Source organism: Scylla paramamosain, chromosome 7, assembly GCF_035594125.1.
Source record: "Scylla paramamosain isolate STU-SP2022 chromosome 7, ASM3559412v1, whole genome shotgun sequence".
Classification (NCBI taxonomy): Eukaryota; Metazoa; Arthropoda; class Malacostraca; order Decapoda; family Portunidae; genus Scylla; species Scylla paramamosain.
In genome coordinates this window covers 9,942,501-9,965,484 of record NC_087157.1, presented here as the reverse complement: position 1 = coordinate 9,965,484, position 22,984 = coordinate 9,942,501, and the positions used below count along the sequence as shown (strand labels likewise).

Genomic DNA, 22,984 nt, shown 5'->3' with positions numbered 1-22,984 from the left:
GATTTTTTTTTTAGGGACACTAGTCAACATAAATTGCAACAAAAAAAAAAAGAGGCCCACTGAGATGCTGGTCCCTGTACAGAGTCAAAATCGTTAGTCTGATATACAGGATAAGTGTCTCGTAACCTTCCTGAAAGAGTTCAAGTCATAGCAATTGGAAATACAGAAGTAGGCAGGGAGTTACAGAGTTTACCAGAGAAAGGGATGAATGATTGAGAATACTGGTTAACTCTTGCATTAGAGAGGTGGACAGAATAGAGGATGAGAGAAAGAAGAAAGATTTCTGCAGCAAGGCCATGGGAGGAGGAAGGCATGCAGTTAGCAAGATAAGAAGAGCAGCTGGCATGGAGATAATGGTAGAAGATAGCAAGAGATGCAACACTGCAGCAATGAGAAAGAGGCTGAAGACGGTCAGTTAAAGACATTGATAAGACAAAAAGCTTTTGATTCCAACCCGTCTAAAATTTAGAATGGTATGAGTGGAATCCCCCCATATGAAGCATACTCCATACATGGATGGATAAGGCCCCTTTACAGAGTTAGCAGCTGCGAGGGATTAGAAAAACTGGTAGAGATGACTCAGAACACCTAACTTCATAGAAACTGTTTTAGCTAGAGATGAGATGTGGTTCCCAGTTTAGATTATAAGGATGTTCAGTGTAGAAGAGGGGAAGAGTTGAATGTCATTGAAGAAGGGATAGTTATTTGGAAAGTTGCGTGGAATTGATAGATGGAGGAATTGAGGTTTTGAGGCATTGAGCAATATTAAGTTTGCTCTGCCCTAATCAGAAATTTTAGAGAGATCAGAAGTCAGGTGGTCTGTGACTTCCCTGCATGAACTGTTTACTTCCTGAAGGCTTGGATGTCAGTGAAAAGACATGGAAAAGTGTAGGGTGGTATCATCAACATAGGAGTGGATAGGACAAGAAGTTTGGTTTAGATCATTGATGAATAATAGAAAAAAAGAGGGTGACAGGACAGAATCCTGAGGAACACCACTGTTAATAGATTTAGGAGAAGAACAGTGACTGTCTAACACAGCTGCAATAAAATGGTTGAAAAGAAAACTTTAGATGAAGATACAGAGAAAAGGATAGAAGCCATAGGAGGGTTAGTTTGGAAATCAAAGCTTTTTGCCAGACTTTATCAAAAGCTTTTGATATGTCTAAGGCAACAGCAAAAGTTTTACCAAAATCTCTAAAAGAGGATGACCAAGACTCAGTAAGGAAAGCCAGAAGATCACCAGTAAGCAGCCTTGACCAAACCCATACTAGTGATCAGATAGAAGGTTGTGAAGTGATAGATGTTTAAGAATCTTCCTGTTGAAGATAGATTCAAAAACTTTAGATAGGCAGGAAATTAAAACAATAGGACAGTAGTTTGAGGGATTAGAATGGTCACCCTTTTTAGGAACAGGCAGAATGTAGGCAAACTTCCAGCAAGAAGGAAAGGTAGATGTTGATAAAGTTGAAAGAGTTTGACTAGGCAAGGTGCAAGCACGGAGGCACAGTTTCGGAGAACAATAGGAGGGGCCCCATCAGGTTCATAAGCCTTCTGAGGGTTTAGGCCAGCAAGGGCATGGAAAACATCATTGTGAAGGATCTTAATGGGTAGCATGTATTAGTCAGAGGGTGGAGGAGAGGGAGGAAGAAGTCCTGATTCATCCAAGGTAGAGCTTTTGGCTAAAGTTTGAGCGAAGAGTTCAGCTTTAGAAATAGGTGAGAGTGTAGTGGTGCCATCAGGTTGAAATAAAGGTGGGAAAGATGAAGAAGCAATAGGAGATTGGAGATGTTTTTTTGGCTAGATGCCAAGTCACGAGGGGACTTAGATCTTGAAAGATTTGACACTTTCTATTAATGAAGGAATTTTTGGCTAGTTGAGAACAGACTTGGCATAATTCCAGGCAGAAATATAAAGTGCATGAAATTCAGGTGATGGAAGGCTCAAGTACCTTTTGTGGACCACCTCTCTGTCATGTATAGCATGAGAACAGGCACCTCCACTGTGGGGGATCCTGAGGAGGGATTGGGGCTATAGGACAAGATGCAGATATGAGATTGTGATTGGAGAAGCCTAATGGAGAAGATAAGGTAACAGCATAAACAAAGATTAGAGGTTAGGTAAAGGTCAAGAATGTTGGGAGTCAAGATGGTCAGGAATATGAGTAAGGTGTTGCACCAGTTGCTCTAGGTTGTGGAGGATAGCAAAGTTAAAGGATACTTCACCTGGATGATCAGTGAAGGGAGAGGAAAGCCAAAGCTGGTGGTGAACACTGAAGTCTCAAAGAATGGAGATCTCCGCAAAAGGGAAGAGTCGTAATGTGCTCCACCTTGGAAGTTAGGTAGTTAAAGAATTTCTTATAATCAGAGTTAGGTGAGAGGTATAAAGCACAGATAAATATAGCTTGAGAATGAATCTGTAGTCATAGCCAGATGGTGGAAAACTCAGAAGATTCAAGAACATGGGCACAAGAGCAGGTTGAGTCGTTGCATACCTATATAGATGCAACATCCAGGTTTGGATTGAGAATGAAGATAGAGAACATAGGAGGGAACGTAAAGAGGCTACTGTCAGTTGCCTCAGACACCTGTAATTCAGTAAGGAAAAGATGAGGTTTAATAGAGGAGAGATGGTGTTCTCTAGATTGAAAATTAGATCTAAGACGATGTTGCAGAATTTAACGAAGAAAAAGTTGAGGGGGGTTTCAAGACACGTTGGGTTGATACCAGAAGAGCAGTCTGACCTGGGGACATTTATGGTCCCCTCCCCAGAGGGGACTCTGAGGCTTAGGTATGCCCACAAATACATACACTTTCCTCAAGACTAAATTAGGATCCATTTTAGCTCCTAGTCTTCTGCAGGAACAGAGAACAAATTTTCACTGACCACCCATGCACACTGGTCAGTTGCATATGCATTCCTAATTCCATCACAGCTCAACAGCAGAGCTGGTATACCTTTCATATGCAAAAATTACTCTATATCACTTCCACAGTACTTCTACTCTTCAAACCTCTACTATTTTAATTTCTCTTACTTTCAGGTTATCAGTCCAGTTCACAAATATTCCCATCAGTCCTTCAGTGTCTTTCAACAAATATAACAATAAATTGATTATTAAAAAGAGAAAAAAAGATCTTGCGAGATGTTTTTTTAGGTATGGGTTTATGCACATACAAGAGGCCAAAAATTATCTGTACTACACCCTGAGCATGGTGATTTAGTGGTTAGCATACCTTTAACCAAGAGGACCTGGGTTCAAATCCATAGCCAGATGGAGACATTTTGGGCTTGTGTTCTTTCATGCTGTATTAACTATTCATCTAGCAAAGAGATATAAATAAGCCTAGCAGATGTGGGAGACTACCCATCTTGGTCTTCTTATGTGTGGTACTATTAGGCAGTGAAGGCCATCAAACCTGCCCTTTGTGTGTGTGTGTGATATTTGCCCATAGTCATCTGCTTGTTCCTCTACAGAAAGAGCTCAGAGCTCATAGTGACTGATACTTGAGTAAGACTGACACCACACATACCAAATCAGCAAGGTCACAACCCCTCAGCATACATTTTGTACCTAATTGCTGCTAAAAAAAATTTTTAAGAGGGCCACTGTCCAAGAGTAGTAAAAATTTGAATAAAAAAAAAACCCACTTAAATATGTAGCCAGCTTCCAGAGCAGTGCCAAATAGAATGATCAAATAGCAGAGGATAAATGTCTTGAAACCTTCCTCTTGCCTTCTTGAAAGAGTTCAAGTCATAGAGGTTTGACCATCTGCCTCATCACTCAGAACTCAAACCCAGGTCTCTCCAGTTTTGAACTTAACATGCTAATCACTACACTGCAGTGTGTGTGTGTGTGTGTGTGTGTGTGTGTGTGTGTGTGTGTGTGTGTGTGTGTGTGTGTGTGTGTGTGTGTGTCTTCCAAAAGATGAGAAATAATTTAAGCAAGTAAAGTTAAAAAAGAGAAAATATTAGTCCTTAATATTATTTGTTTTCTCTGAGATAATTCCCACTTGATGATAGCTGTCTACAACCTTATTATGTTTCAGTAATACTTATGTAACTTTTTTTCACTGAATAGATCTTGCTTCGTACCCGCCGCCTGAGTGACTTTGGACGTGAAGTGAGCATGAGGAAAGATACCCCACTGTGGTGGGATGCTGAATCTGGACTGCATAACTTCTCACTTGACCATGTTGTTTGTGAAGAAAAGGACAAGAACAAAAAAAATGATTTGGTAAGAAATCATTATCATACTTTATTAGAAATGGCAAAGGTAATGTTAAAGAAATGGAAACCTTTCTCACTTCAGGATAGACACATACAGCAAGTCAGCATTTAATACATCAACACTTGCTGATTCTATTCCAATTGCAATTCACTTTCATCACACTTATAAGGACATGAAAATGTACAACTTTTGCAAAATCACTTTGCTGCCAGCTTCATTTGTAAGATGTTCGTATTATTAATTTCACAGGCTGAAGTTTGCTTTGTAAGCTTAACATTCAACAGTCAATATTAGATTCTTATACAGTGTTGAAATACCTTGTTTAAAGGGAATCACAAGTCAAGAATTATCGTCATCACCAACTGAAGAAGACCTGCTGTCAGTTCCACCATCCAAGAGAGATTCACGACGCCTGGCAGGCATGCAGTCTCTCACAGCTCAGTGGTTGCAACATGAGGTTCGCAGCTTGGAAGAGAGGACAAGGAGAGTGACACTTGGTCTCTATTTAGTTCCTGATGCCTCTGTACTTATCAATCACCTCCAAGCCATACAGTTATTGCTGTCAAAACCTACTCATATGATCATTATACCACAAGCAGGTATGTAAAATGGCTATGAAAATCAGAACTTTAAGTTTGTTGATAATTTGTTCATATGCTGCTGATGCATTATAAACTTGCCTTATAATTAAGTTGAAATTATAGTAGATTAACAGCCATAATGAATGGCAGATATAGTGAAGAGACAAATGTGGGCTGCTCACTTCTAAGGAGGATTGGTGTCCATTACTATACATTGTGCCATCTTTTCATACTGTTTTTTTATTTTGTATTCAGCCCAAGAGTAATGCCAGGCTAGGAATCCTTTCATCCCCGTCTGTTTTTCCAAATTTAAAAAATGGTGGGAGATTCACAAGCCAGGCAGCATTGCTTTGCTTCTTAGAGGCAGCTGAGTTTCTGCTGATGAGTGGTGACTGATACCAAACTTAGTTCATCCATGGTTAAAGCCAATTGTGAAAAGTATTCAGAGCCGTCTGATTTTTTTTTTTTTTTTTTTTTTTTTTTTTTTTTTTTTTTTTTTTTTTTTTAAGCCTTCAGTGATGTGTGTGTCTGTTTCTCCCATTTGTCATAAATTCTTAGATTGTTTGGGCATTTCTGAAGCTTATTAGTCGGATGATGATGAAAATATCAGCATTCTATTCAGGGTGAACCTGGATATGGGTAGCTGTGGTGAGATCAGAGATGGTATGAAAACTGCTGGCTGTTTGAAGCTATTGAGTACTATAACCAAAGTATGAATCCCTGTTATCTAGGCTTGCTGTGGTCACGTTTATTTCACTATGTTTACCAGCTGTCCTCTTCATATGTGGTAGACTACTGTCCAGTAGACTTCCATCACATAAGTTCCTTGGGGAATTTTTCAACTTTTATATAAAAAATGAGTAAATATTTTGAAGGATAAATTACTTTTGTAGGTTACCCTATTTCAGAAGAACAAAGGGGCAACCCTCACATCCACATAACCATTATCTACATTTTTTCTTATCCTCTATGTATGTGCAATTTTAGTTGAGTTTGTTCATTTTACTTGTAGTGTATATGTATTCTGTACCTGTATGCATTGTTACATGTTTACTCCAAGTAACAGTTCTCTAGTGGAGTGAAGAATACTTTAAAGTCAAATAGCCAAGATGAGACAACTACACCTACACACACTAGGAATTTAAATGAAAAACCATCTTATATTTACATTACTTTAATGAGACTTTTATCCATACTTTCCATAACCATCATCCCTTGCTCATTGTCTTATTGATGTTTTCCTTTTATTACTGGAACTTTTTTCCAGTTATTGGTCTGCTAGATCAACAAAAAAGAGATAGTTTGGGTGCCCGCAATGCCATCCGATGGCTAGAAATCAAGTTTCGCCATGGGTCACGCTTTATCAGATCTCAGCGGCCACACGAGCGTACTCACCTCCCGCTTATAAAATATCCAAAACGGAAGGATAAGGAAGCTTGGTAAGTTACAAGAAGTTCTGTGTGCAACAGAGGTATCTCTAGAATATTCTATTTATCCAGTACTTGCCAATACTGCTGAGACATGAAGAGTTTGTATTTCTTGTTATATAATGAGAATAGATGATTGGTTCAGTGGGAGATGTGAATCTGTGTCGGTCTATAGCCTTTGGTGTTATTGCTTTCTTATTTATTATATCCTTTATTTCTTGTGGCTCTTTAATCTATAACACTACTGTGTTAAATATGAGCAAACTTATATATATATATATATATATATATATATATATATATATATATATATATATATATATATATATATATATATATATATATATATATATATATATATATATATATATATATTTTTTTTTTTTTTTTTTTTTTTTTTTTTTTTTTTTTTTTTCAGGGAGTGGTACCAGATTGTGGAATGCTGCAATTATCTCAGTGCACAAGTACAGCAGAATTCTAACAATGTTAAGACAGCCACTGTGACTCTTCTGACTGGGGAGAAACACCTTAGTAGTGCCACCTTCTCCCACTCTGGCCTCACTCAAGCTGCAGGTGTGTGTGTACAAATGTGTTATACTTTGTAAACCAGTATAAGTTTTGGAAGAAAATCATAAGTATTTTACAAAATATTTAACAATATTTGCTCACAATTCTGTTGCAAATTACCAGGGGCAGTACTGGAGCACATTGAAGAGTTCATGAGCAAATGGCAAACTTCAACAAAAGGACACAGCTGAAGGCAAAGCAGTGGAAAACCAAAAGTTGACAAGTAAGCACACTAGTTAATTTTTCCTAACTCCCAGTTTTTCCAGTGATGTTTAACTTAATTTTATGATATTCACATCTAAGGATATTATCTTTAGGTGAAATGCTTCTATGATAGGTTCTAAAATTTTGAATAATTTAAACTATGTGAACAGCATATTCTTTCCAATACAGAAAGGTGCTTTTCAAGAAAAGGGGAAGCAAAACTTTACACTTCTAAAAAAAAAATAAATAAATAACAATAAAGGAAGGTTGAATAGGAATGGAGGCTATTACAGTAGTGATGATTTGCAAATGTCAGTAAAGGTCTTCTAATTCATAGTCTGTCACTTTGGTGTTTGCTTGCACTGAGTGGCCCTCAAAGAGGTAGCCACAGCAGAAAAGTCTCTACCTTTGCCTATCTAAACACTCCCTTCTTGGTCGTTTAAGTATTCTTTCCCTGCAAGGAACTTCACACATGTACTTAACCTTATCATTCCACCTTCTTAGTAACCAGCTATCTTGAGTTTCATACACATACATTTTCTTTACATACTCTTCACTCTCTCAATATAACCAAACTATCTTTGTGTATTTCTTGTCATCCATTCCACCATTCTTCATTTCATTTTATGTGTACAGGGATTCATAACATATCTCTCTTGCATCCTTTCATTGCTCTCACTCTCCTATCTTGTCACTTCACATTCCCACTCAGGTAACTAATTTCTGCAGCATACACTCTTGACTACTCTACTTTATTCCATTCCTAAGTCTCTGCATACACTCTTGACTACTCTACTTTATTCCATTCCCACATCTCTGATCCAAAAGTCAATATTGGTAGAAAATATTATTCTTTAAACCTCTCTTTATATCCACAGACACATTTCTCCTTTTCATAACTTTGCAAGTGATTCCATGACATACACCTTTCATAGCCCCCTCACACACTTCACTCAGAGAATCACATCTACAGCTGCAAACATTCCTAAATTGAAATCATATCTCTGCTTCTAGGCTATAGCGTGTATGTAGTACATGGATGTATGTCTATGGATCTCTTCTCAAGGTCCAACAACAAAACTGGCTTACCCTCCTGTTGCACCATAATACACCCAACACCTTTTGCATGTCTGCCCTCATTAGTTGGTTTGACCAGATACAGACTAATCTCCTTTATATGTTAACTTGAACCACAGTACTTTACAGGAACACAATCCATGACGATTAGCAGGGGCTATGTATTAGAGATATATTGGACGTCCACATCCGTGGAACATCTGCATTGTTTTTAACATCTGCATCCATATGTGGCAGATACATTTTACACATTACAAGCTACGTAGTACAGAGCTTCAAAATTTAAAAAAATTAATTAATGCATGTTTACTGCTAAAATTACCTTTTATTTTTAAAACCCCTTCATTAATAGAAAGTGTCAAAATCTTTCAAGATCTAACTCCCCTCATGACTTCTGGCATCTAGCCAAAAATATCTCCAATAAATTTGCTTCTTCTCTCCCTCCTTTATTTCAACTAGATGGCACCACTGCTTTCACATCTATCTCTGAAGCTGGACTCTGCTCAAACCTTTGCTAAAAGCTCTACCTTGGACGATTCAGGGCTTGTTCCTTCCTTTCCTCCATCCTCTGACTACTTCATGATACCTATTTAAAATTCTTCGCAGTGATGTTTTCCATGCCCTCGCTGGCCTTAACCCTCAGAAGGCTTATGGACCTGATGGGGTCCCTCCTATTGTTTTCCGAAACTGTGCCTCTGTGCTTGCACCTTGCCTAGTCAAACTCTTTCAACTCTGTCTGTCAACATCTACCTATCCTTCTTGCTGGAAGTTTGCCTACATTAAGCCTGTTCTTAAAAAGGGTAACCATTCTAATCCATCAAACTACTGTCCTATTGCTTTAATTTCCTGCATATCTCAAGTTTTTTTAATCTATCCTCAGCAGGAAGATTCTTAAACACCTATCACTTCACAACCTTCTATCTGATCGCCAGTATGGGTTCCATCAAGGCCACTCTACTGGTGATCTTCTGGCTTTCCTTACTGAATCTTGGTCATCCTCTTTTAGAGATTTTGGTGAAACTTTTGCTGTTGCCTTGGACATATCAAAAGCTTTTGATAGAGTCTGGCACAAAGCTTTGATTTCCAAACTACCCTCCTACAGCTTCTATCCTTCTTTCTGTAACTTCATCTCTAGTTTCCTTTCTGACCATTCTATTGCTGCTGTGGTAGATGGTCACTGTTTTAAATCTATTAACAGTGGTGTTCCTCAGGATTTTGTCCTGTCACCCACTCACATTATTCATCACTGACCTTCTAATCCAAACTTTAAAAAAAAAAAAAGTCTTATCCACTCCTACACTGATGATACCACCCTGCACTTTTCCACATCTTTTCATAGACATCCAGCCCTTCAGAAAGTAAACATTTCACACAGGGAAGCCACAGAATGTCTGACTTCTGATCTTTCTAAAATTTCTTAGAGATTGGGGCAGAGCAAACTTGGTATTGTTCAGTGCCACAAAAACTTAATTCCTCCATCTGTCAACTCAACACAATCTTCCAGACAACTATCCCCTCTTCATTGACACTCAATTATCCCCCTCTTCTACACTGAACATAATTGGTCTGTGTTTTACTTATAATCTGAAATGGAAACTTCACATCTTATCTCTAGCTAAAACAGCTTCTACGAAGTTAGGCGTTCTGAGACATCTTCACCAGTTTTTCTCACCCCTCCAGATGCTAACTCTGTACAAGGGCTTTATCCGTCCATATATGGAGCATGCTTCACATGTCTGGGGGGGTTCCACTCATACCGCTTTTCTAGGCAGGGTGAATCGAAAGCTTTTCATCTGATCAGTTTCCCTCCTCTAATTGACAGTCTTCAGCTTCTCTCATAACTGCAGTGTTGCATCTCTAGCTATCTTCTACCACTATTTTCATGTTAACTGCTCTTCTGATCTTGCTAACTGCACAAGACTTCCTTCTTTCACCCCTATTCTGTCCACCTCTCTAATGCAAGAGTTAACCAGTATTCTCAATCATTCATCCCTTTCTCTGGTAAACTCTGGAACTCCCTGCCTACTTCTGTATTTCCACCTTCATATGACTTGAATTCCTTGAAGAGGGAGTTTTCAAGACACTTATCCTTCAATTTTCGACTACTGCTATGGACTCTGTTCTGGGATTGGCATCTCAAATGTTTTTTCTCCCACACTCCCTTATAATAGACGGGACTGAGCAGTCTCTAACCCTGTACATTATGGTCTAGGTGATGGTAGGAGCTGGAGCCATGATGGACATGTCCATCTGCCACAACTGCCACTCTGTGGTGTGTGTGTGTGTGTGTGTGTGTGTGTGTGTGTGTGTGTGTGTGTAAACAATATATGCTTACATTATGCATGTCTGTATGTAGACCATACTCCTTAAAGTTCACAAGAAATATTTCAGTGCATCATCCTTTACTTTATATTGTGTAATTACACTAAAATAAGACTGAAAAATGTGAACTGGTAGCACTGAGTATTTATCACAGTGGCCATCTGGCAATAATTGGTGCTATATAGTGATTTTATACCAAAATCCTGAACACATCTGCATCTGTATCCATATCTATTTGGTGGAAGCTGATATCCACATTTGCAAAACATGTATATAGTGGTACCTCTGTACGCATTCTTAATCCATTCCAGATCCTTGTACTTGTATCAAACAGAACGCATACCAAATAAATTTTTGTATCTTTGTATGCATTCTTAATCCGTTCCAGATCCTTGGACTTGTACCAAACAGAACGCATACCAAATAAATTTTTCCCATAAGAAATAAAGGGAAAATGATTAATCTCTACCCATAAAAAAAAAAAAGAATCATTGTTATTGGCATATTAAACAGGACATTTATGGGATTGTACAAAATAATTTAAACACTGCTTGAAACTAAAATACATACCGTCTTTGATGACATAAAACACATTCCCATTTCAGCAAAAAATTATATATATATATATATATATATATATATATATATATATATATATATATATATATATATATATATATATATATATATATATATATATATATATATAAAAGCTTGTAAATCAAGCTAGCAGTACAACTAAACAAAAGCAAGCAATCACAATAGTAAAGATATCTTACAAGATTGCAGTAATAAAATCGAGGTCATCGCCTAATCATGGAGGTGAGGCAAAGAATCCAGCCCAGCTGCAACACACACTTGGCACATCAATGAACAGGGCTGCGTTTTCATTTTCAATATTTCTTTACATAATATTATAGTTGAAAATATGATATAGCACCCTTGCCTATAATACAGTGGTGTAAATCTTCGGGTCTGTGGGTGAAGGAACTTTAAAAATTTAATCTACAGGAGGCCTCACATTTGCATATAAGACGCAGAGTGAATTTTTGTCGTTTTTATGAAAAAAGGTGCATCTTATATCAGGCGCGCGGTGCAACAACGACGTAACCGTGAAATTTGAGATTTCGTGTTTTTGCCTGCTCCGTGTGGTAGAAGGGTGTAAAAGTCTCGTGGTGATGTCGGCCAAGTCATATTCGACCATCTAAGCACCTGTACTAAGGCTCAAAGTCGAGTGGTAATGAGCCGGTAATGAGTAAGTTTTATTTTTTACGCTCGGAAAAAAATTCATAAAAAATTTATTTATGTACCAATCTTCATGAAACTTTCACCTAATACTATGTGTAATAGGCTCTAACACATTATTAACAAATGAAAACAATATCGGGAAAAAAAATTATTACCTACGGTATACGCGTTAATTAACGCGTAAGTCATCCACCCAAAATCGTCACCTATCACTTCGAAACCTACATCCCCAAACAGAACTACCCAAGACCTTTCAAATGATGTATAATACTTACTTATTTAAGGGTATCCTATTGTGCGCAATCAGTGTTTAACTTTGAGTGCATTTTTCTCGAAACTTCCATTTCTCGGTTACGTTGTTGTTGCACCGCGCGCCTGATATGCTGTCTTATATGCCGTCAAATATTGTAAATACAAAAGAAGTTAGATGAAATAAATGAAAATTTAACCACACTTTGCTGAGAAGAGTTGAGTGTCTACTAGGATGGTGTTGAGAAGGGAAGAGATGTTATTGTTTGGAAGGAGAGTCATTAACTTTCTTAGAATTCATGGTTAATGAATTTACTAAAAATTTACATGAAATACAAAAACTAAAAATTTACATAAAAACACAATCATGTGAAAATTCAGTTGTAGCACAGGTTATTCACTAAATGGTAGCAATGGGTGTGGACAGTTGTGACTTTGTCTCAAGAGAGGTAAACAAGGGTAGCTTATGACTTATTTTGACCCATAAAAGTTCTAGCATGCAAGTTGTATTCCAAACAAAGGTCATATACCAAGCAATTTTTTTTTGCGTCCAAACAGGACATAAACCAAGTTGGAGTTATTTCAAGCAGATGTATACTGAGGTACCACTGTATATGAAATCCACATACATATATGCATCTGCAGAACTCTGAATTCAGATATCTGATACATCTCTACTAATTATTACAGTTACACATATACATCAAGAATGAATGAGTGTCCTCTTTCCTTTTTCATCTTCCTGATCTGCAGAACATTCCTGAATTCTTTCCTACCTCTTATATGTAATGCATTTTAATGTGTTACTTTTCCCAGGTCTATGAAACCAGCTGTCCCTGAGCATCAATCCAGCTCTGAACAGGTCCGTGGCTCACTGCTGACCTGTGGCGCCATCAGTCAAACCTGTGGTAATACTTGTCCTACATCATGGACAGTAACACCAAAATAGGCACATGAAGAGCCTAAGATCTAGGGGTTTGAACAGAATGCAACATTCTGAATCAGTATTCTGATAATCCCTTCAATAAGTTCCAAACAATCATTGCCATCTAAGTTTCTTACAGATTTTATGGTGCAGCATATAAATCTGCAGTTCACATTGGCTTTGTTAAGCAGAATGATAAGAGGGATTTGATTATTATATATAGGTATTTTTGCTGCAAACCTGGTATGTACCATTTTGAGTTACCTTGATTGGTACTTAGAATGTTCTGTGATACATTTAGTTACTTCAGGATTTTTAGTCACTGCTGAATTTCTAATAACTTTGTTTTCATACTTAATTATAATTTTTTCTCCCTGAAACACTTTAAATTTTGTTTATGTGCAAACTGGAACTGTTTGAGTTTTATTCAAATAAAGTTGTGAAAAGTATATTGTTTATCTACTGAACACAACTAGGGAGTACAATGTGCCAGCTTCGACACTGACTGGAAGGCAGCAAGCGCAGTTAGTGTAATGATATATTGGACATTTCTTAAGAAAATGTGGAGGATGTTAATGGTACACAGTGAAAAGGTGCCCTTGGTCCAACTGAGTAGGTAAACAGCACCAAGCTGAAGTGTGCGGTCCAGTGCATGCTGATGAGAGAGAATGCAGAAGTAGGTGCCACTGTGAGTGTTCAGGGAGAACCATTGGCAGACAGTGATGAGGTAGAAGGGCAGCCAAGGGACAAGGCTACCACCTAGACTGATGGGCATGGCAACACCACCAATGATAGGACTGTAAGGGCATATGTGAATAGGCTGCCCGACCACTTGGAAGACAAAGAGGAGTGCACTCACTTGATGGAGGTGCAGCTAAGGATGATAAGATATCCTCAGTCAGTACCCAGATGTGTTCAGTCAGGGCGACATGGATCTGGGTCATACATCACTGGTGCAGCACACTATTGCCATCAATGGCAGTCCTCCAGTTAAGCAGCCTCCCCATTGCTTAGTGCCTGCCAAGTGGGAGGAGATACAGCATGTGGTCAGTGAAATGGCTGCACTGGAGCTAATAAAGAGGTCTGACAGTCCATGGTCTTCACTGGTGATCCTGGTCACGAAGATGGATGGCTCAGTGCGATTTTGCATGGACTACCGGGCCTTAAATAATGTAACTGCCAAGGACTTTTATCCCTTCCCCTGGATTGACAATACGCTTGATGCAATAACGGGTACAGTGGTTTTCCACGCTTGACCCCAAGTCTGGTTACCTCCAGGTGGAGATGGCCAAGGAGGACAAAAAAGACCACCTTCAGGCAGGGTTTGTGGCACCTTAATGTGATGCCCTTTGGCCTCTATAATACCCCTGGCCATTTCAAGCACCTGATGGAGAAAATGCTCAAGGGCTGCAGTAAAAGACAGTCCTCATCAACCTCAATGATGTGTTGGGTGTTGGGGTCATCTTCGAGGAAGAACTGGAGAGGCTAGAGGAAGTTTTGTGCTGTCTGTGGAAGGCAAACCTCAGTTCAACCACAAGAAGTGTACTTTCTTCCAGCATGAGGTGCCTTTCCTGGCCCACTTCATGGGAATAGACAGAGTCTATACCAACCCATTGAAGGTGATGGCCTTGGGTGCCTGACCTGTGCCCACCAGTTTAGCAAAGGTGAGAAGCTCTCTTGGCCTCTGCACATATGACCAGAGGTTTGTGAAGGGCTTTGCTACAGGAGCTGTGCCCCTCACCCAGCTCACAAGAAAGGGGACACAGTTTAACTGGGACGAGGGGTGCCAATGAACCTTTGAGGACCTAAAGGGAGCTCTGCAGTTTCCCTACTCAAGCCTCTTGTATCTGCTCAACATTAATGACAGCGATGAGGGTGTTGGGGTGATGTTATCCCAAATCATGGAGATGCAGGAATGTGCAATGGTGTATTACAGCACCAAGTTCAGTCAGCCAGAATGCAACTACTGCATCACCAGGAAGGAGTAACTGGCCATAGTGAAGAGCTTGCCCACTTCTACCCCTACCTGTATGTGGCAGAGTTCACCCTCAGGACTGACCACATCGCTCTCCACTGGCTGAAGATGCTGAAGAAGCCAGAGGGACAGGTCAGTTGATCTGGTGGTTGGGCTGGCTAGAGCAGTATAACTATCACATCATGCATCAACCAAGGAAGGTGCACAATAATGCCGATACCCTGAACCGCCAACCCTGCGACACTTACTTTTCTCACTGTGCCAGGAGGGAGCCTGACAGTGTGTTGCTGCCTGAGGATGGAATGCAGGAATGAAGAAACTCAAAGGCACAGCAGAAGGATAAGGATCTTGTCCTGTGGTCCACTGGCTAGAGGCAGACACCAAGAAGCCATGCTAGGAGGATATGTTTCCAGAGAGACTCCTGCCACTACAGTCAACGAATGCTGATCTTGCATTGTGGTGGCACACACTGCTTGGGGGTGCATCTTTCTTAAGGCCTCCCAACAAGCATAAAAATTGGGATGGGGCAAATTGACTTAAAGGCATCTCTCTTATTCACACCCATAGCAACAATGGCCAATATTAAGTAGGTTACCATTGTCAGTAAAGGTTGGAAAAAAAAAATTAATACAACCCACTGAGTTTTTGGGTTTTTATTTATTTATTTTTGTTTATTCCACATATTTATATGTAAATGTTTAAATCAGCAATTAAAAAGTAATCGAGTGAAACAAAGTTTTTATGTAGGGGGGGCACTGGCCAAGAGTAACAAAAATTATAAAGAGAAAAGAAAAGAGAAAGAAAAAAAAAAGGCTCACTGAGGTGCCAATCCCCAAACAGCCAATGTGGTCATAAAAAATTAAAGGATGTGTCTTGAAACCTCTCTCTTGAAAGAGTTCAAGTTATAAGGAGGAGGAAATACAGAAGCTGGGAGTTCCAGAGTTTACCAGAGAAAGGGATGAATGATTGAGAATACTGGTTAACTTGTATTAATGATGGACAGAATAGGGGAGAGAAAGAAGAAAGCCTAGTGTAGCAAGGCTGCGAGAAGGGGGAGGCATGCAGTTAGCAAGATCAGAGGAGCAGTTGGCATAAAAATGGTGGTAGAAGATAGCAAGAGATGCAAAAGAGGCTGATGACAGTCAGTTAGAGGAGAGTTGATAAGATGAAAAACTTTTGATTCCATCCTGTCTAAATGAGCGGTATGAGTGGAATCCACCCCTATCCATGTGAAACACAATCCATACATGAACAGATAAGGCCCCTGTACAGAGTCAGCAGCTGGGGGTGAGAAAAACTGGTGGAGATGACTCAGAATGCCTAATTTCATAGAAACTGTTTTAACTAGAGATGAGATGTGAAGTTTCCTTTCCAGTTTAGATCAGGATGTTCAGTGTAGAAGAGGGGAAGAGTTGAGTGTCATTGAAAAAGAGGGGATAGTTATCTGGAAGATTGTGTCAAGTTGATAGATGGAGGAATTGAGTTTTTTTGAGGCATCAAACAATACTAAGTTTGCTCTGCCCCAATCAAAAATTTTAGAGAGATCAGAAGTCAGGCATTCTGTGGCTTCCCTGGGTGAAATGTTTGCTTTCTGAAGAGTTACATGTCTATAAAAAGATGTGAAAAAGTGCAGGGTGGTATTATCAGTGTAGGAGTGGATAGAACAAGAAGTTTGGTTAAGAAGATCATTGATGAATAATCAGAAAAGAGTGGGTGACAAGACAGAACCCTGAGGAACACCATTGTTAATGGATTTAGGAGAAGTGACTACCTACCACAGCAGCAATAGAACACTCAGACAGGAAACTTGTGATGAAGTTAGAGAGAGAAGGATAGAAGCAGTAGGAGAGTAGTTTGGAAATCAAAGCTTTCTGCAAGACTCCATCAAAAGCTTTTGATATGGCTAAGCCAACAGCAAAAGTTTCATCAAAATTGCTAAAAGAGGATGACCAAGACTCAATAAGGAAAGCCAGAAGATCACCAGTAGAGTGGCCTCAACAGAACCCACACTGCAGTCAGAAGATTGTGAAGTGATAGATGTTTAAGAATCTTCCTGTTGAGAATAGATAGAAGACTTTAGAGAGGCCAGAAATTAAAGCAATAGGTTGGTAGTTTGAGGGATTAGAATGGTCACCCATTTTAGGAACAGGCTGAATGTAGGCAAACTTCCAGCAAGAAGGAAAGGTAGATGTTGATATAATATGTTGGAAGAGTCTGATTGGACAAGTGCAAGCACAGAGGCACAGTTTTGGAGAACAATAAGAGGGACCCAATCAGGTCCATAAGCTTTCCAAGGGTTAAGGCCAGCGAAGGGCATGGAAAACATCACTGCATAGGATCTTAATGGGTAGCACGAAGAAGTCAGAGGGTGGAGAAGTGGGGAACAAGCCTTGAATCATTCAAGGTAGAGTTTTTAGCAAAGGTTTGAGCAAAGAGTTCAGCTTTAGAAACTGGCTCTGTTCTTGAGGTGAAACGCATTATGTTCTGTTCGTGCTGTGGTGTTTGTAGTGACGAGTGTGAGGCAGCCAAGTCATGGTGATATCATTCCATCATAATCAGATCTTCACATGTCAGGCTTGAATGTGTCAATATAGCAAAAATGTGTGAATTTTAAAAACACTAAATTTTCAGAACATCATATGGAAATTAGTCAAGGGAGGCAGTGAGTAATTGTCTTTTCACAACCATGGTGATGACATCCCTTTCTCTTTACCCCATGGCTTCTAGCTTCTCTACAAAGGCAGTTGGACTCTAATCCAACTCTTATAGCAACACAGCTGGGAGGAAGCAGTGGGGATGTCACCACCATAGCTGTGGTGACATATTGTCATACTGCCATACTGCCATACATTCCATACTGCCTCCCTTGACGAATTTTCGTATGAGGCTCTGAAAGTTTTGTGTTTTCTCATTCACAGGTTTTGCTACATTGACACCATTCAAACCCTACATGCAAAGATCTATGATTGAATGACGTCATCTGCCTTGCACTCATCTCTATAAACACCACAAAATGAATAGAGCAAAATGTGTTTCAACCCAAGAAAAAAGCTGATTGCACATCACTAGAGACAATGAATACTGACTCTTGTAATTAATGCTAGTCATTGTTGCTATGGGCATGAGTGAGGAGGAAACATGTACTTGAGATGACAATAAGTTAATTTGTACCAGCCCATTTTCTCATGCTTTCAGGGATGCCTTACGTAAAAGACTCTCCAGGGAGCTTGTGCCGCCACAACACAAGATCAGTGTTCACTGACTGTAAGTGCCTTGATTGCTGCAGAAAGTCCTAACCTCAGGCCAAGGGGCAACCCTACTGAAGTCTTCCCACTCCAGATGGTGACCAGGAAAGGGGGGAATCAAGCCCTAACTAACCTAAAGGGGAAACAAGGACAAACCTGGGAGTGTTTAGCTGTAGGCTGGTAGATGGTGAGAGAGGTTTGGATGCTGCAACACACTCTGGTGATGTCCAATAAGGTGGTGGGCGTCACCCTAGCAGACAGGGTTAAGTGGCTAACTTCCCCCTACTTCCTCTCACTGCTGCCACTACTGAAGGCCACTCTGAGGAAGTCACTGACAGTCTGGGCTATGGCCACTGATGACAGCCACTCTGTTGTCATGGCAGCTGATGGTAGCCACTCGTTATGGCCATTGACGATAACCACTCTGTCGTTAAGGTCGCTGATGATAGCCACTCTCTCATTATGGCTGTCATTATAGCTGCTGATAGTAGCCACTAGATGAACATTAGGGGAGGAAGAGGGCTCATCACCACCCCATATCCATTAACTCATCCTTGTCTGTCTGGCATGTCACAGCCAATCACTGCTATCCACTACTTCTGTAACCATTCACTGTGTTCTGCCAGAGGGGTTGTTGACACACCAAATTGTCTATATCTAACCAGTATTCTCAATCATTCATTCCTTTCTCTGGTAAACTCTGGAGCTCCCTGCCTGCTTCTGTATTTCCACCTTCCTATAACTTGAATTCCTTCAAGAGGGAGGTTTCAAGACACTTATTCATCAATTTTTGACAACTGCTTTGACCCTTTTATGGGACTGGCATTTCAGTGGGGATTTTTTTTTTTATTGGATTTTTGTTGCCCTTGTCCAGTGTCCCTCCTATATATATATATAAAAAAAAAAAAATGTAGCTTTAGGAACAGGAGGTAACCATGCAGGTCTGACCTTACTGCTGGATAGAACAAGAAAGGGAGTTTTCCTGACTTCAGTAACCTGCATATCACTTCTGCCTCTTCCATGTGTGGTCTGCTTGATGTCACCTCTCCTGATTGGCTGTCTCTTCCTCCAGGAACTACTTTTCTTTGTGTTCTTTGTCTCCCCTTCTCATTATTATTATTATACCTATTCTAAACTCTCCTCAGCCTGGTTTTATTAAGATTATCACAAATAATCCCTTCATGAGTTAACTGCAGCATAGATACAAGCTAGAAATGTGAAGTGCACATGATTTAAAGGAGAAAAGTGGACAAGAGTGGAAAGACTTTCAGGGAAACTAATGAGAAAGATCTCTCATCCCAGAAGCTGTGATACACTAACATTCAAGAACAGGATATTATTAAAAACAAAACAAGGACTATACACAGATAACCTACAGGTGACAAATAATCATAAAAAGGACCTAGTAGAACAATTCTGGCAAATACAGAATATTTAATAAAGTCCACCTATATCTAAGAGAATGGGTAACAAACAGCCCTAAACTGCAAAATCAACTTGACCTAGACCATGTCATATCTAGTAACAAGACCAAGTGAAAGTATTAGGTTTAAGCTGGAAACCAGGTGCAGGTGCAGACACACACACTTAAGATCAGTGACTAAAAGATTCTGATATAATTACAAAAAGGATTCTACTTAATATGGTCTCAAATCAAAACTGTTTGACCCACCAGGCTTGTTGCTTCCTGTAACCATCAAAGCTAGGATGTTCCTACAAGGCCTTTGGAAATAAAACCTCACAGGATTAGATCTTACCTGATGAGCTTTGTGATCAGTGGGAAACACTTAACAGAGGATTTAAAACAAAAAATGAAATAGAAATCCTTATGATAGCCACAACACAACAGGAAGCAAATTTACATGTATTTTCAGTGATGGTAGCTATGGAGCTTGTGGCTACCTGTATAGTAATGGGGAAGGAAACTTAATAATAGGGAAAGGAAAAGTTGTCCCATCAAAAACTTCACTATCCCTAAATTGGAATTAACTATTGTCCTCCTACCTGCTAGGCTAACCATCTTCATCCCTGAGGCTTATAAAGGAATAATTACGAGTAACTTAAGAAGTATCAACTTATGTTGTGACAGCCAAATAGCTCTAAAATGGTTACAAAGTAAGAAAACTTTACCTGTATGTGTAGCCAACACAGTAAGGGGAATAAACTAACTTTTTCTTGACTTGAGGGTAAATTATATGGTGACTAAAGATAACTCAGTGGACCACATAACTTGAGGTATATACACAGATGAGCTGTGCTAGTCCTCTGTGGTGGCAAGAACCCTCATAGCTGCCCCACAAAAATTAATGACCAGGACAAATTAACATTGCTCAAGCTCCTGAAATAGAAGTGATTATGAATATGGTCATAAAACAAAACCATTTAAGTTGATGAAATGGAAAAGGTACAGCAAATATTATAAATGCCTAAGAATATTAGCATGGGGATACTTTGCTACAAAACTAACCTAAAGCCTCGCTCAAAGGATTTGGCTATCAGTAATGACCCAACAATAATGGTGGAAGAAATTAATAAAGCAGAGCAAGAATTTTAATTAAACTAATACAGAGAAGAATTTTCTAAAGAATACACGTTGTTCTTGAAAAAGACTGACAGATCATCACACTCAAATATAATGCTCCAGTTAAGGTTATACCTGGATAATGATATAATCAACAACAAGTGGCTAACTTGCCTGAGTCAACCTAACATCCTATTTTGCTACCTGGCCATCACCACATAATCAAGCTGCAAATAAGAAGTCATTAATTAAATCTTTATTATAGCACCAACTTTATTGCAGCATATGAGACAAAAATGATGGATCCCTAAAATGAGGCAAGTAGTAAAACTAGTGATGAGAAAATGTAAAATATGGCAAAAATATGAAGATGAACCCTACTCCTCTGTTGATGCACCACCTCTCCCACAATTCAGAACTAATATAAATGAATCCTTCAATGTCACAGGAGTGGATTTTACAGGTACCCTAAAGGTGTAAGGAAAGGCTAATCAAGTCACCAAGGCACACATTGTTCTCCTCACCTGTGCCAAATAGCTCTAAAATGGTTACAGAGTAAGAAAACCACCAAAGCCATCCATCTAGAATTGGTACCTGATTTAACAAGTAATAACTTCTTAAGTGCTTTCAGAATATTCAATGTAGACAAGGTTTTCCACAAATTATATTTAGTGAAAATGCAACAACCTATGTTAATGTGGCCAGTTATATCAAAGAAATTACCTATGCAAAGCTCTTATGTAAATAACCATTTAACATCAATTAACTGAGTGGAAGTTCATTCTTTCTACACCCCCCCAGTTTGGTGCCATACAGGAAAAGTTAATCAGAACATTAAAAGCTGGTTTAAGAAAAGTACATAGCAGAGCCCTAGTCACATTTGAAGAACTGCACACTATCATCTTAGGATTCATTATAAATGATAGATCCTTAACTTATGTAAGCAGTAATGTCAATGAACTTAATACCATAATCCCTTTATAGTTATTAAGAGGCAGGGAACTGAAATCCTTCTCTAATCAATATTCATTATCTGATCTACACAAAATATAAAGGGAAGCATCAATCAAATTGTTAAATGATCTGTGAAAAAGATGGGTTTCAGAATATCTTTTATCTTTCAGGGAGTCCCATAGATGCATAGTTGCCAAAGAAGGCACAATATGGCCACAAGCTGGGGACATTGTCCTCATCCATGATGACAGGCTGTGGTCAAGGTGGAAACTTCGTAAAATCACCAGCCTACGTAAGGGACAGGATGGGTTAGTAAGGGTAGTGGACACATTCCTCAGGCACTACGACTTGCCAGATTGTATCCACTTGAAGAAAGTCTGGCAGATGCAACAACTGCTGAAGATGTCTGGCTCCAGGGGTCTGTCTGCAACCAACAGCCCCTGCAACAAGTGGTAAAACACTCCGCAGAGTTGTGGCAATTAAAATTCAAAGCTGGATTAATTTAATATAAAGTTTCCTTATAATTTTCTATATATCTAATATATGTATTATTTTCTTTGGGAGTATGTTGGAATTAATGGATATTCTAACAAATTAATGATAAAGTGGTTATGTGTGTTTAATATCAGTTCAAATCTAAGAACCCACCTTAAAGAGTGGGTTAATTAGCAAGGATCTGGGTTCAAGTAGGATCTGAAACCCTAGCCCCAAATGTTTATAAACAAGCACCAAACATGGCCAGACACTTACACTCATGATTCCTCAGTTGTACACAAGATCTCCAACACAACAACCAACCACCCCACCTGAGCCTACTCTCTACCCATGCAGACAACTCACTTAAGGTTCCTAATTATTCTCAGGCATGTGTACTTTTAGAGTACTTAGTGTCATCATAGGTCCACATCCCCTAATGTAAATACCACACATTCAACCTGTGCTTGGTACCACATATGCTGATACCAAGTTACTAAAGTGGTGGTCATGATAAAAGAATTTCCTTTTGTACCCGTGTCAATCTCCTATTTAAATGGCAACTTTAATTCTAAGAAATGTTAGTGTGATTCTTGAAAAAAGCTAAATCTATAAACCAAACTGCAGAAAATTCACACATCTTGCACTTCTAATTATTGTGTAGGCCTCTCCATAAGACTGTTGAGAAAAATTTAGTTTTAATGATTGTTTCATTCCTCAAGCACTCACAACTGCTCTCCATTTGATACTGTCACCCACAATCATTCTACTAATGATGATTCTACTAATGTCAGTTCTCTTCCCTTAAATTTAAGATCTCCTTTACATTATCTATCCATCTCTTACATGGCCCACCTTGTAAGTTCACACTTCTCACACTTGATCTTAACATCTTCAACATATCCATACCATCTCTGCCTGTTCTGCCAAGTCTCTCACAAAACCCATTCTCTTTCACACATCTTTATTTCTGACTCATTCCAT

General features: G+C 39.2%; 1 protein-coding gene and 1 long non-coding RNA gene across 4 annotated transcripts in view; one reads left to right on the top strand and one right to left on the bottom strand.

Annotated features, from left to right (window-relative positions):
• Positions 1 to 13,280, top strand: part of LOC135102045 (nonsense-mediated mRNA decay factor SMG5-like) — a 30,634-nt gene extending 17,354 nt beyond the window's left edge. For both annotated transcript variants that reach the window (XM_064006700.1, XM_064006699.1), the window contains exons 13-18: positions 4,082 to 4,237; positions 4,560 to 4,830; positions 6,080 to 6,251; positions 6,658 to 6,812; positions 6,930 to 7,029; positions 12,723 to 13,280. In XM_064006700.1, coding sequence (XP_063862770.1) covers positions 4,082 to 4,237; positions 4,560 to 4,830; positions 6,080 to 6,251; positions 6,658 to 6,812; positions 6,930 to 6,997 — 822 coding nt within the window. In that variant the 3' untranslated portion in view covers positions 6,998 to 7,029; positions 12,723 to 13,280. The remainder of the gene's footprint in view (positions 1 to 4,081; positions 4,238 to 4,559; positions 4,831 to 6,079; positions 6,252 to 6,657; positions 6,813 to 6,929; positions 7,030 to 12,722) is intronic.
• A 7,307-nt stretch (positions 13,281 to 20,587) lies between these two features.
• The window catches only part of LOC135102048 (uncharacterized), a 5,531-nt gene continuing 3,134 nt past the window's right edge, over positions 20,588 to 22,984 (bottom strand). For both annotated transcript variants that reach the window (XR_010269507.1, XR_010269508.1), the window contains one exon: positions 20,588 to 21,966. This is a non-coding gene — a long non-coding RNA (uncharacterized LOC135102048). The remainder of the gene's footprint in view (positions 21,967 to 22,984) is intronic.